This window comes from Myotis myotis, unplaced genomic scaffold (genome assembly GCF_014108235.1).
Source record: "Myotis myotis isolate mMyoMyo1 unplaced genomic scaffold, mMyoMyo1.p scaffold_m19_p_19, whole genome shotgun sequence".
In the NCBI taxonomy this organism is placed as follows: domain Eukaryota; kingdom Metazoa; phylum Chordata; class Mammalia; order Chiroptera; family Vespertilionidae; genus Myotis; species Myotis myotis.
In genome coordinates, this window is record NW_023416323.1 from 26438171 (window position 1) to 26451502 (window position 13332).

Sequence of the window (13332 nt, forward strand, 5' to 3'; positions counted from 1 at the left end):
CTGCATAGTATTGGGAGTGAAGATACCAGAAGATAGGGTCCCTTCTCGTTCGAACATTCTCTGAGCTGCCAAGCTGTCTCCTAACTTCTGTCACACCACTTCTCCTTCCAGTCACGCCAGGAAACGAACTGATGGGGTGCTCAGCCTACCTGGTGCTTGCGGTTCTCCACGTTCATGGTGCGGGGCTTGTAGGTGATCTCATAGGGCTTGTTTTGCTGATGGGGCTCCAGAGTGATGAACTCGGGCCCCTCCCAGTACTCGCCCTCAAAGATGGGGTGCAGATTCCAGGTCTGGTTGGTGCGATTTGAAAGCTGGATGGTCTGCGTGTGCTTGGAGCGCACCTGGCAGGTGAAATTTACCGTCTGGAAGAAAAGCGGCACCTTACACAGGCAGTGGAATTGACAAGTTCGGAGTTCAAAGCCAAGTTCAGACTGGAGGTGCATATTGGGAGTTGTCAGTTTAGCAGGTTTTTTTAAGGCGAAAATACTGGATGCAATTATCAGGAAGTAAGTGCATTTAGAAAAAAGCAGGACTTTAAGGACGAATTCCTGACTGGCACACTCCGATGTTAAGAAGAATGAGAAGAGACAGGAAGGAGCAGCTAATCAGGCAGGAAGAGAACCAGGAGAGGGTGGCGTCCTGGAAGCCATTTGAAGGAACTGTGTGAAGTAGGAGGTACTTGCTCAGGGTGTCAAACGCTACCAGGAGGTCAACTAAGATGAGGGTGAGAACAGGCCATTGAATGTAACAACATGGACCAGTGTGGTATTGGTGTTAAGAGGGTCAAATAGATCAATGGACAAGAATAGAGTTCAGTAATAGACACACACATAATATGATCCTTTGGGTTATCACCAAAGTGCAAAGGCAATTCAGTAGAGAAAGAATAATCTTTTCAACAAACGGTGCTGGAATAATTAGGTATCCATGTAAGTCAAAAGAATTTTGATCCATATCTTGTACTGCATACAAAAATGAGCTTTAAACAGACTGATGATCTAAATGTAAAACTTGTGTCCTGAATATATAAAGAGCTCTGAAAACTCAATATTAAGAAAACAAACAACCCAATTACAAATAAAAGATGTGAACAAATATTTCAACAAAGAATACATATGGATGGCAAATAAGTATCTGAAAAGATCCGCAACATCATTAATCATTAGGGAAATGCACATGAAAAACTACCATGACATACCACTACATGTCTATTAGGATGACTAAAATAAAAAAGAATGACCATATCAAGTGTTGATAAGGATGTGATACAAATAGAAATGTCAGACATTACTAGTGGGAATGTGAGATGACACAACCACTTTGGTAGATTCTTAAGAAAGTGAACATATATCTACCCTCTGACCCAGCCATTCACGCCTAAGTACCCAAGAAAATGAAAGCATGTGTTCTTGCCAAGATTTGTTTATGCATGTTTACAGCATTCTGTATGTTCCCATTTACATACCATTCTTGAAATAGCAAAATTAGAGAGATGGGGATCAGGTATCATTTTTACCATAAGCAGTGTTACCAGGAACATAGTGGGCAGTGCACAGTTAGGTTTCTAGGAACAGAGCTAGCAGAGGGTTAACCCAAGGCTATTAAAACCAACAACAACACATAGTAAAGGCATTCACCCCTCACTCATGGCTTATAACAGAACTTGATCTAGCCAGAGATGTCAAGGCAAGCTTCCTTGAGAGTGTGATGCTTGAATTGAGAGCTGAATAATGAATAGGAATTAACTGAATGAAGAGGGAAAAAGAACATTCCAGCAGTGGAAAGAGCATGTGCAAAGGCCCTGTGGGGGCGGGGGCAAGTCTGAATATTTGAGGTGGGCACCGAGGACTATTTGAACAGAGCATCTGCCTCTGGAAGGCCTTGCTGAGTTCACTTGTGGGGCTTGCTAGGCCCACTTTGGCCATGGCCCTTCTGTGGGCAGCACTTACTGACCTCTTTCACTGCAGGTAGTCCCACGCAGACTCCAGACAGGGTTAGGCTCAGAGGAGGGCCTCCTTGGATGAAGCAGAGCAGGTTTTTGTAGAGATTCTCCTTGCCCACCTCTGTGGGGTGGTAGGTCACTTCTAAAGAAACCTCCATGCCTGTAGTGATATAGCCTTCTTCTGGGCTGATGGAGAAATTAGGCTCAAATTTTTTGACATCCCATTTAAACCTTTTCCAAGACAAAAGGAGACAAGGAAGACAGTTTACTAGGGAATGTCCTGGGGGTGTCCTCAATGCTGCTGAGAACAAGAGACTGGAGGTTCACCCCTTGTGGACTCCATGGGACTGGGAGGAGAAAGATTGCTCGGTACAGCAGAGGCGGTGGGCAGGGTCCAGGTCCCTCCTGGGTAAGGTAACTCGGCTCCCTTTCAGAGCTGAGCAGGATGGGAAGTGGCTGCATCGGGGACATACACATGAACATGTTTCCACGTGTGTACTCAAGGTCGCAAGTGGCTGAGCTAGGACTGGAACCTTCCTCAGGTTGTGGCCCTAACCACTCCCTGCATGGCCTCCCCGGCCAGATCCAGGAGGGTGGAGATGATCCCTTCCTGGGAGAGTTGCATCTGCTCTTGGTGGCCTTGGGATGCGACGGCTCTGAGTGGTCATCACTCTGTGGTCTGGCATTTAGTCCGGGCAGGAGACAGAGGGTGGACAGTGCAGCCCAATGTGCTTCCAGTGCAAGGGCTGCCGCACCGAGTTTGTGTGAGGGGTGCCCTGCAGGTGTGCGGTGTGCAGCCCGCACGGCTTTGGTGGCAGGCCTGAGTAGTGACTTGGGTGGGCACCTGCCAGGAAGTGGGAAGAGCGTGGCAAGGAGAGCTGCCATAGGTGCACCTGGGCTCCAATTCTGTCTTTCCCACCTCCTGGCTGTGTGACCCCAGGCAAGCTGTCTGACCTCCTTGAGCCGCAAATTCACCTGTGAAATGGGGACAACACAGTACCTACCTTGGGTCCCGGGACAGTCAAATGGGCTCTTCTATGTAAGAATACTCAGCATTGCACCTGCGCCTGGTAAGTTCTTGCTAAATATGGGAATTTGGAAAAGATACTTAATCTCTTTTAACTTCAGTTTTCTCGTCTGTAAAATGGATCAGTCATAGTATTGGTCTCGTAGAATTGTTGGGATTAAATGAGATGAGCCATGCAAAGGGCATCTAACAGGCACTGAGCAAATGTTCTAGAGTATTCATTTTAGTCATCAGGCCATCACAGTTACATTTTGAAGGCAGGAAAGAGATGTAAAAAGCAAAGAGAAGAAATAAAAAGTGGCCACACTTGTAAGACAAGTGTCTAATCCAACCCAGGGTCTGAGCACTCTGCCCCAGCTCCTACCTTGTACCCATGTCGCCCGTGTTCAGCATGAGGATGCGACGCGTGGCTTTTGTCTGATACACGACTGGTCCGAAGGGAATATGCTGCTGGTCCAGGGAGACCTCCAGGGCTTGGCAGCAGCCGCTGAGCAGGAAGAGGGGGCGCAGGAGCCCCATGCTCTCCATGAACACTTCCTCGGAGAAGAGGGGGACACGCTTCTTCGGGGCAAAGATGACCTCCAGCTTGCGGACTTCTTTGGGCTTCAGCGTGATGTTGTTGAAGGGTACCAGGGTGATGACCTGGGCAAGAGGACAGTGAGCTTCAGCAGCTGAGGGCAGGGGGCTGCTGAGGCCTCCATTCCTGGAGGTCTTGCTGCTGGGGTTGTCACAGCCCAGGGGGCAAATCTCACTGCTGCTCTCTCTTACCAGCTGTGCCATCTTTGACAAGTGACTTAAACTTCCTGTGACTCATTCAGCTAGATCTGTGGTCGGCAAACCGCGGCTTGCGAGCCACATGCGGCTCTTTGGCCCCTTGAGTGTGGCTCTTTCACAAAATACCACGTGCGGGTGCGCACGTACGGTGCGATTGAAACTTCGTGGCCCATGCGCAGAAGTCGGTTTTCGGAAAGGAGACAGACGAAACAAGTATACAAGACGAGTGTGGATGGGAGAGTTGGAAGGGGTCGACCTCAGCGAATGTACTTCAATCAGATTGAGGATGTTTTTTAGCAAAGGCCAGCTTAGGAGTACCCTAATTAAGTTAATAACAATGTACCTACCTATATAGTTTAAGTTTAAAAAATTTGGCTCTCAAAAGAAATTTCAATCATTTACTGTTGATATTTGGCTCTGTTGACTAATGAGTTTGCCGACCACTGAGCTAGATCATCTATATAAAATGTCTGGCACAGCCCAGCTGGTGTGGCTTAGTGGTTGGGCATTGACCTATGAACCAGGAGGTCACGATTTGATTCCCTGTCAGGGCACCTGCCTGGGTTATGGGCTCGATCCCCAGTGTGGGGTGTGTAGGAAGCAAAGGATCAATGATTCCCTCTCATCATTGATGTTTCTATCTCTCTCTCTCTCCCTTTCCTTTCCTCTCTGAGATCAATAAAAATATATTAAAGAAGTAAAATAAAATGTAGGGCACGTAATAGGCACTCAGTAAATGTTAATTCTCCCCTTGCAAAGAACCACTGCTCTCTGCTGGAGGAAACAGAAGAGGCAGTAACACTCAGCGCTCTGTGGACTTTGAGGAGCGCTCCCCAGCTCCTTGCGCGGGGTACAATGCAGATTCCGGGGCCCTGCCCCAGGCCGGCTGGATCACGGTCCTTGGAGGAGCCTGGGACCTGCACTTTCAAAGGTGCCCTGGGTGACTCGTGAGTTCTAAAGTTGGAGAGCCACTGTCTGAATTCGTGTGGTTCCTTCTCCCCGCTGGTCCTGGTAAAGGCAAATCAAAATCAGCTCTAAGGAAGCCAGACCCCTTTTCAACCTTGAGCTCCCTCTGGTCCTGAGCTGGGCAGTCGCCAGCAGGTGGACCCAGGCAGCAGGGCGTGAGATAACGGCCGAGAGGCTGCAATAGCAAAGCGATCCTAGCACATTCTCAAAACACAACGATGTTGGAAGCTATCCCCAGGTGATGGTGTCAGCACAGGTCCCTGGCAGCTTGTGTCTGATCAACCAAAGAAGCAGATGGGTAGGCAAACTGTGAGGGCCCTGACCTCTTGGAAACCAGGACTCTAACTTGGATTAATGAGGTGCGCGAAGCCTTATTAGTGGAAAGACAGGCACCAAAATGTTAAGTGATTATTGCCCTCTTTCTCTGGATGGCAAAGTGCGCAACACGGGGTCCTGGGTGGAGATACCCACTGTGTCTCTGGCTTTGGTTGGCCTCTCACAGCCAGTGTTTCTGTGTCCTGCATCCCTGAGGTGGTCCACAGTGCTCCTGTCGCACTGAAGCACATCTGGGTTTCCAGAAGCACCGGCTCTTTCTGGCTGGTACACCTTTGCCTGCTGGAAACACCCTCCCCCATCTGCCTCTCCATCCTGTAAAACTCAGTACAGCCCTCGTCTGAGCAGCCCACCCCTCTTCCGATCCTCTGGGAAGTAATTAGGTTTAGATGAGGCCATGACAGAGGGGCCCTCCTGATGGGATGAGATACACTGGAAATCTCAGCCTTGTTTGCTCTCTGCTGTGTGTGCACACAGCCAGAAGGTGGCCGCCTCTGAGCCAGGAGGAGAGCCCTCACCAGAAGCAGACCATGCTGGCACTCTGACCTCACACTTCCAGCTTCCAGAACTATCCTATGTAATAAAAGCCTAATAGGCTAAGTGTCCGACTGTTCGGCCAGTCACTATGATGCACACTGACCACCATGGGGCAGACGCTCCGACCGGTAGGTTAGCTTGCTGCTGGGGTCTGGCCGATCGGGACTGGGCGAGCCGGGCTGGACATGCCCTGGAGCCCTCCCGAGGTCTCTCCCCGGCCCCCATGGTGCACCAGTGGGGTCCCTCGGCTTGGCCTGCGCCTTCTCGCAATCTGGGACCCCTCGGGGGACATCAGAGAGCTAGGTTTGGCCTGATCGCCCGTCACAGGCCAGGCCAAGGGACCCCACCGGTGCACGAATCCATGCACCGGGCCTCTAGTGAGAAAATAAATGTCTGCTGTGTAAGCCACCCTGTCTACTTTGCTAGGGCAGCCTAAGTTAAGACACAGCTTTATATTTTTAGCACCTCGCACATATTTACTGAGTAAATGTAAGGGGATGGATACATTTACCCTTGGGATGAATGACGCACACCTAGTCTATGGTCAAGGGGCCACCCAAATACTGATGACTGTAAGACGGGGAGCAGGCAGCTGGGATGGGTAGCTCCTCTCTTCAGGGAGCTTGGGACATGGACTTAGGAATAAGGGTGCATCTCACACAGAAGAAGAGTGCAGAGGGGACACCCTTTCAGGGGCAGATGATGATGGGTACTGAAACACATTCTTCTTCCTGACCCACAAGCCCTCTTCTAGGAGTCTGCCATGAGAGGGAGCCATGGATGCACACAAAGCTTTGGTTGCATGGACACGACCTTGTTGCTTATAACAGAAAGCGTTAGAAGCACCTGAGTTGAGCAGAAATAGACAGTTGGTCTATCTACATAATGGAGGGAGCAGTGAGCACGTGGCATTGGAGGGCAGGGAGAATATTTATGATGTGTTCCTAGATGGGTTCAAAATAATACGAACATTGTCATTTTATTTTTGTAAAAAAATGTGTAGGAAAAACACAGGAAAGATAGACATCGAAATGTTAAGTGATTATTTCTGGGTATGAGAGTATGGGCAAAATGTTTTCCTTTATGATTTTCTATACTGCATTTTTCAAATTGTCTGCAATGAAGATCTGTGTTTATTGATCAGAATTTACTGCCTCCCATCAAGTCCACTCCTTCTGCTTGACTCTGCTGCCCTGTAGAGGGATGTTGCCTCTTTAAGCCTCGCTTTCCTTGGATGTGAACTGAGCGTAATAAAAGCACGGACCCTGGACTGTTTCTGTGAAGGTGATCAGAGACGGCACATGGAACGTTGTTAGCACGTCCTGGCACAGTGAAGGTGCGGGAGAACTGTGAACTGTTAGTGATGTCAGCCTGGTCGTCCATGTCATAGGGAAGCATGGAGAGGCCACTGGGAGCCCCGAGCACCCACCTTAGGCTCCCGGAGTTCTGGAGTCGAGAACAGGACCGACTGGCTAAATGTGACCGGGGCTTGGCTGTTGTTCATGATGGAAACCGTTTTTTTCACCACCTGCCCTGGCTGGGCAGCTCCTAACTTCAAGATCCTATTGGCTGGATCTAGGACTAAAATCTGTGGGATGAGAAAGAGAGCCGGGGGGGGGGGGGGTTGTCAGTTAACGAGAAAAATGAATATCCCACATCTATCTGGGGGAGCCAAGGGTGGTCCCTCGCTTTCCGTGTCCCCCAGTCTTTACATTAGATGAGCCTTCACTCGCTCAATAACATTTATGTGCATAAAATGCCCACTAAACAACAATGACATAATTACAACTGGGTTAATAGACGTGACAGAAAAGCTCAGGGCACCTGGAGAGCCCATTACAGGGGACTGAGATAGATGGGGGTCTGGGGGCCGCCCCCTCCTCCCTAGGCATGTTTACACTGAGAGCTAAAGGAAGGGTAGGATCTAGTCCGGGTGAGTCAGGGTGGGGTGGGGTTGGCGAGCACCTCTCGGGGAGGAACGAGGTCCTGAGCTGGAGGGGGTGGCTCAGTGGCTGGGAGGGAGGGGGAGACTTGAGAAGATTAAGTCTGGGGGGTGGTCAGGTTTTATTCTGGAAGGAAGACAATGAAGCATGGAGTGACCCCATTGAATGTGTATTTTGTGAATGCGCGTGGCTCGCTCCCCTGCGGAGATGGATGGGAGGAGGGCCTGAGAGAAAGCCTCGGGTGTGAGGAGGATGGTGATTTCAACTACAATGGCCGCAGCAGAGGCGGACATTTCCAAGTCCTCATCTGAAGCTCGGAGCACAGCGTTGGCCTGGACCCGAGGACAGTCAGGCTGGGCCTTCCCCTCCAGGAGAGCACTGACCCACGGGGCAGCACCCACTGGTCACTGCCATTCCACCAGTCACTAAATTGAGCTCTCTCCCTCTAGCCGTCTTTGTATCTGGCCCACATGCTTCCATTTTGTCTGAAAAAGCGAACCTTCAGCACCAGCCTGTGAGCTCTTGGAAGCCAGAGAACATATTTAAATCACCTCTGGGTTTTCCCAAAGCACCTGCTACGTAATGGGCGCTGAGTGCATGAAAGCCTGAGCAAATGAACGAATCTGTGACATCAGAAGAGAGCCCGTCCCTGGCTTGGGCACAGACACGCCAGGTGGCATCGCCCTGGGGCGCCTTTGGCTCCATGGGAACACACCCCTCCCATTTTCTCCTGATTGCTGACCTGTCCCACGCATCCCTGAGACTCTTGGAAGACCTTCAGGCTTCTAAAACCTCCTGCTGACCACTTGTACGCCATAAGCGTCTACAGACACAAGCAGCGGACCTTTCCAAATTAAATTCAAAATATCGTGGCCGATAACTGGTTAAATGCAAACACTCCCACCAGACAGAGCCTGGGAAGAAAGGGATGAGCAGCATGACTGTAGCACCCCCTTCCTGTTAGGAGCACCGGGCAAGAAGGAACCCCTCAGCGAATCTAATCCCGGGGGCTGGGGCTGACTGGACAATGGGCATCCCTGTGGTGGCAAGGGAAGATGTCCATGACTGAGACACATGTCTGCATACGTTGCTTCAAACAAGTCTTGCCTGTTACACCTGAAAACAAAACATGCCCTGACGTGGGAGAAAAAGGACATGCTTGGGACCCCACACCTGACAGCCTCAAACTTCCCCAAGAAAAAGACTGCTTTTCCGGCGCCTGTCCTTCGATACAGTTCAGTTTGGAATCATGATTCACTGATTGGCTAACTCACCCCTCAGTGGGAGAGCAGCTTAGGGCAGGAGATGGGGAGAGGGGAGGGAGGGAGTGGGCGCAGGTGGGCCAAGGGGGCTGGGAAGGGGAGGGAAGCTGCCAGTCTGAGGGTCTCCTCTTACCTTCATTTCGGTGCCTTTCCCTTTGATTTCAACTACTTGTTGGGAGAGCCCGTTGATTTCAAAGGGGATGAGTTCTCGATAACTGATACTTTCTCGAGGATAAAAGGTGATTGGAATCTCCATTGACTTTCCTGGCTTTATCACATCCGCACGGAAGCTCACCTCGAGGTAGGTGGTATTGGTGTACAAACAATCTATGCTGGAGACAAGCAGGAGGAAGGTGCCTAAGTTCTGAGAAGGCTGACCCAGGGGGACTGATTTGGCCCCATCCTCCCCACCCCGCCTCGCCCCCACCTGAGCTTGGTCCTGATGGATTTCCTGCCCTGCTGTCCTACAGTCATAGCATTTAAGGGCTGAAAAGGACCTGGCGAGGATCCAGCCCACATTCTCCTGGGCAAAGTCAAGCTACTTACCTCAAATAACACCATGAGATCCTGGCAAAATCAGGCTTCAAACTCAAAGTCCCATCACCCTTTGCCCAGTGCTCTTTTTTAAAAAAATAAGCTTTTATTGATTTCAGAGAGAGGAAGGAAGAGGGAGAGAGGGAAAGAAACACCAATGTTGAGAGAGAATCACTGATCCACCACCTCCTGCACACCCCACACTGGGGATTGGGCCCACAACTGGGGCATGTGCCTTCCTGGTTCATAGGTCGATGCACAACCACTGAGCCACACCTGCTGGAGGATCCCACGGCTCTCCAAGCATCAGTGTCAGTGGTGGGGAAAGGAGACTGGGGATTCATGTCCACCTGTGTCTGACTCATCCCCATGACCCTTCTCCTTCTGTCGTGGCTGCACGCCACCTGCCTAAAGGCTGTAGGACCCACCGGGAGCTGCAGACTCATCTGGGGGCTCTGGGAAGTCTGCTCACCTCATAGCCGTTTCCTCCTTGTTAGTGATAACCAGGGTCTGTTTGTATGGGGGCATCCCGGCTTGGTAGATGAAGCAGCTCCCAAAGTTGTGGCTGGTGAATGAGAAATGGACAGCAGGGTTCACGGCAGAGCCTGAGATGCTGCACGTAAATGTTGGACCATGGCTTATCTGTGGGGAGGAAACGGCAGGTGGGGTGTGATTAGGAGAAGTGAGAGGGAAGGGCCCTTAAACCCTCAGGTGAAGGAGGGAAGCAGTCAAGTGTTTAAACACACACACACAGGTCCCAAGGTTCCATCTGCAGAGAGTCTAACTCAGAGGTTAGAAGTTTATTTTTTAAAAATATTTTTTATTGGTTTCAGAGAGGAAGGGAGAGGAAGAGAGAGATGGAAACATCAATGATGAGAGAGAATCATTGATTGTGTGCCTCCTTCATGCCCCCTACTGGGGATGGAGCCCACAACCCAGGCATGCTCCCTGACCAGGAATCGAACCGTGACCTTTTGGTTCATAGGTCGATGCTCAACCACTGAGCCATGCTGGCTGGGCAGAAGTTTGTTTATTTAAGAAGAGCAAGATGGGCTACTCTGCAATCAGTCTCTACATTGGTTCTTGCTTTGCTCCCGAAGCAATGATTCATCTTGAAGGCAGAGGGGTGTGGCAAAGACTACTACTCCCCAATATCTGATTCCCAAGGCTTCCTCATTAACAGGACTCTAAGTGTTGTCAATGTGCCCAGGTGAAGATACTTGATTTCCCATTTTTAAAACATTAAAAAGTTAAATTTATTGCGGTAACATGAGCTAATAACATTATATAAATTTCAGGTGTACAACTTGATGACATCTGTGTACTCTATGGTGTGTTCCCCACCCGAGGTTTAGCCTCCTTCCGTCACCTCGTATTGACCCCCTGTACCTATTTGTTGTTCCCTACCCGCTTCCCCTCTCGTAACCACCATTCTTTGTCTGTATCTATCACTCTATTTTTTGTTTGTATGTTTGTGTCTTTATGTTCATTTGTTGCTTTTTGTTTTATATCCCACATGTGAGTGAAATCATATGGTACCTAAATGTCCTTCAGTGGATGACTGGATAAAGAAGATGTGGCCCGTATACACAGTGGAATACTACTCAACCATAAAAAGATGAAATAGTGCCATCTGCAACAACACGAGTGGATCTTGAGCACATTATGCTGAGTGAAATAAGTCAGGTATAAAAGGACAAGAACGTATGACTTCCCATTCTTCCTTGCAGCTAAAGGTGGCCATGAGACATAGTTTGGTCATTGGGATGTAAACAAAAGGTGCCCTATTTTGAATAAAGAGTCAAAGTCTTGTTGGGAAAGTATTTTGCCTCCAGGCTCTTCCCCTTATTTCCACTCTGAAATGTAGACATAGGGCTGCAGGCGGGATGGTTGCCTTGTGACCAGGAGATGACAGGAATGATGCCAAAAGCCAAACTGCTGAGGGTGAAAGGGTTAATTTAGAGAGTTCTGAAAAACTTGATTTTGATAGTTTTTGCCAGCGTTCTCATTGCTACAGAAGAGCAGCTATTCTGAGATCCTTCTCTGCCATCTCCGCTGACATGACAACTCATTGGCTTTTCATTTGAGAACTTCTCTTGGAAAATGTTGTACATGTTCTCTCTCTTTCTCTCTCTTTCTCCTCTCTCTCTCTCTCTCTCTCTCTCTCTCTCTCTCTCTCTCTCTCCCCACCCCCCCTCATCAATCTCCCTGGCTTTTTATTGATTTTTAGAGAGAGAGGGAGGGAGAGGAATCAGAGGAACATCACTGATCGGCTGCCTCCTGCATGGCCCCTACTGGGGATCAAGCCTACAACCTGATTCCTGATCAAGCATGTGTCCTGATCAGGAATCAGACCGGTGACCTCTTGGTTCCCAGGCTCCCTGATTTACTTTAATGGCTGCACGATATACCAGTGCATGGGTGCTTAATTGCTTTTCAGTTGACAATCACCAGGCACCTGGGTGGAGGCCATTAATAGAGAGAATGGGACTATCTACAACACAGCCATTCCCCAGGGGCTTCTGGCAGGTAGAGAAGACCAGAAACACTCAGGAGAATTCTTCTTCCAAGACAGGATGCTGTGAGTGTGTTCAGTGTTGGACAGTGTTCAATGGTCTCACCTTGATTCTGAGTTCCAGGCCCTTCAAGACACATTTCTTAAACGGTTGGAAGGACAGGCTGGCGGGTGTACTCTGCCCCACATCCACGCTGCCCTCCATGGGTGAGAACTCGAAGTACTGCACCAGGGCTTTGGGGCCAGAGAGCTCTGCCTGGAAGCTGAAGTTGAACTTCCCAGCGTTGATAAAGGTGAACTCACACTGGACGCACTCATTCAGCTCCACCTGAGAGACAGAGCACAGGGCAGTATGTCGAGTGAATGCAAACCATGGTTCACTCCTCTGGGATCAGGATATGTAACACGTTGGGGGAATATATCCCTTGGAAAACAGACATGTAAGATGATGTTAGCGAGTTGAACATCGTTAGATGAATGCGGCCAGATATCCCAGCGAAGGCTATGAAGTGTTGGGGGCCCCTCATATATGAAGAGTAAGAGGGCAATTTAGTTCTCAGACCTCCCTTGGTAGCCAAACACCCTGCCTATCTGCTTAGCACAACCATTCTTCCCCTCCCCTACTGCCTCTCCATCCCTTGAAAAATAAGAAAACATTCACATCAAACTCATACACATTCTGAGGATGGAGTGGCTCCTGGTACCTTTCTATATTCTCCTGGTCTCCCTGGCATTTGAAACAGAGAGATTCAGCTAAGAAGAACAGTCACTGGTACTGCTTTCCCAGCCAGCGCAGAAACCAAGAGGGAGCAAGGCCCTCTCACACCTTTACCTCATAGAAGTTGACCATGGTGGTCTGATTGGGAGTCAAGAGAGTGAGTAAGCCAGTCCTGTCTTTGCACTTGATCTCCGCATTCATAGTGTAGCCCTCAGCCTTGACATTTAAGGTCAAAGGGTAGGCTTTCCTTTTCACATTGCAGATCAAATTAAAGTTCACATCTCCTTCTTGCTTTGGTGTGAAGAGAATGTCAATTTGTAACCTGGTTGGGGAAGATGGCAGCAGGTTAGCTGACAAGGCCACCTGCTACAACCTGCTAAAGAACATGAGCCCAATAGGTTAGCAGATACACTCTGAGGAAAAGGTGTTATAACTCCACATTATGATGAATTTTAAAAACCATATTTTTATTGATTTCAGAGAGGATGGGAGAGGAAAAGAGAGAGATAGAAACATCAGTGATGAGAGAGAATCATTGATCAGCTACCTCCTGCATGCCCCACCACCTGGGCATGTGCCCTGACCAGGATTGGAATCGTGACCTCTTGGTTCATAGGTCAATGCTCAACCACTGAGCAACATCAGCCAGGCCAAATTATGAATTCTGAAGGTTTTCCAGGCAAGGCAGGACACTGCTTTATGGATTTACAAATATAGTAGGTAGCAAGAAAAAGAATATATATAAGAAAAAACACTGAAAACAAGGGCTTAAAATTCTCAA

At 49.2% G+C, this 13332-nt stretch overlaps 1 protein-coding gene across 1 annotated transcript in view; it reads right to left on the bottom strand.

Moving 5' to 3' along the window:
• HYDIN (HYDIN axonemal central pair apparatus protein) overlaps nucleotides 1-13332 on the bottom strand; it is a 343591-nt gene that overhangs the window by 12222 nt on the left and 318037 nt on the right. The window contains exons 74-81 of the mRNA XM_036346816.1: nucleotides 12666-12873; nucleotides 11940-12161; nucleotides 9791-9960; nucleotides 8918-9116; nucleotides 7009-7167; nucleotides 3334-3611; nucleotides 1954-2173; nucleotides 150-362 (exon numbers count right to left, since the gene is read on the bottom strand). Of these exons, the coding sequence (XP_036202709.1) occupies nucleotides 150-362; nucleotides 1954-2173; nucleotides 3334-3611; nucleotides 7009-7167; nucleotides 8918-9116; nucleotides 9791-9960; nucleotides 11940-12161; nucleotides 12666-12873 (1669 nt within the window). The remainder of the gene's footprint in view (nucleotides 1-149; nucleotides 363-1953; nucleotides 2174-3333; nucleotides 3612-7008; nucleotides 7168-8917; nucleotides 9117-9790; nucleotides 9961-11939; nucleotides 12162-12665; nucleotides 12874-13332) is intronic.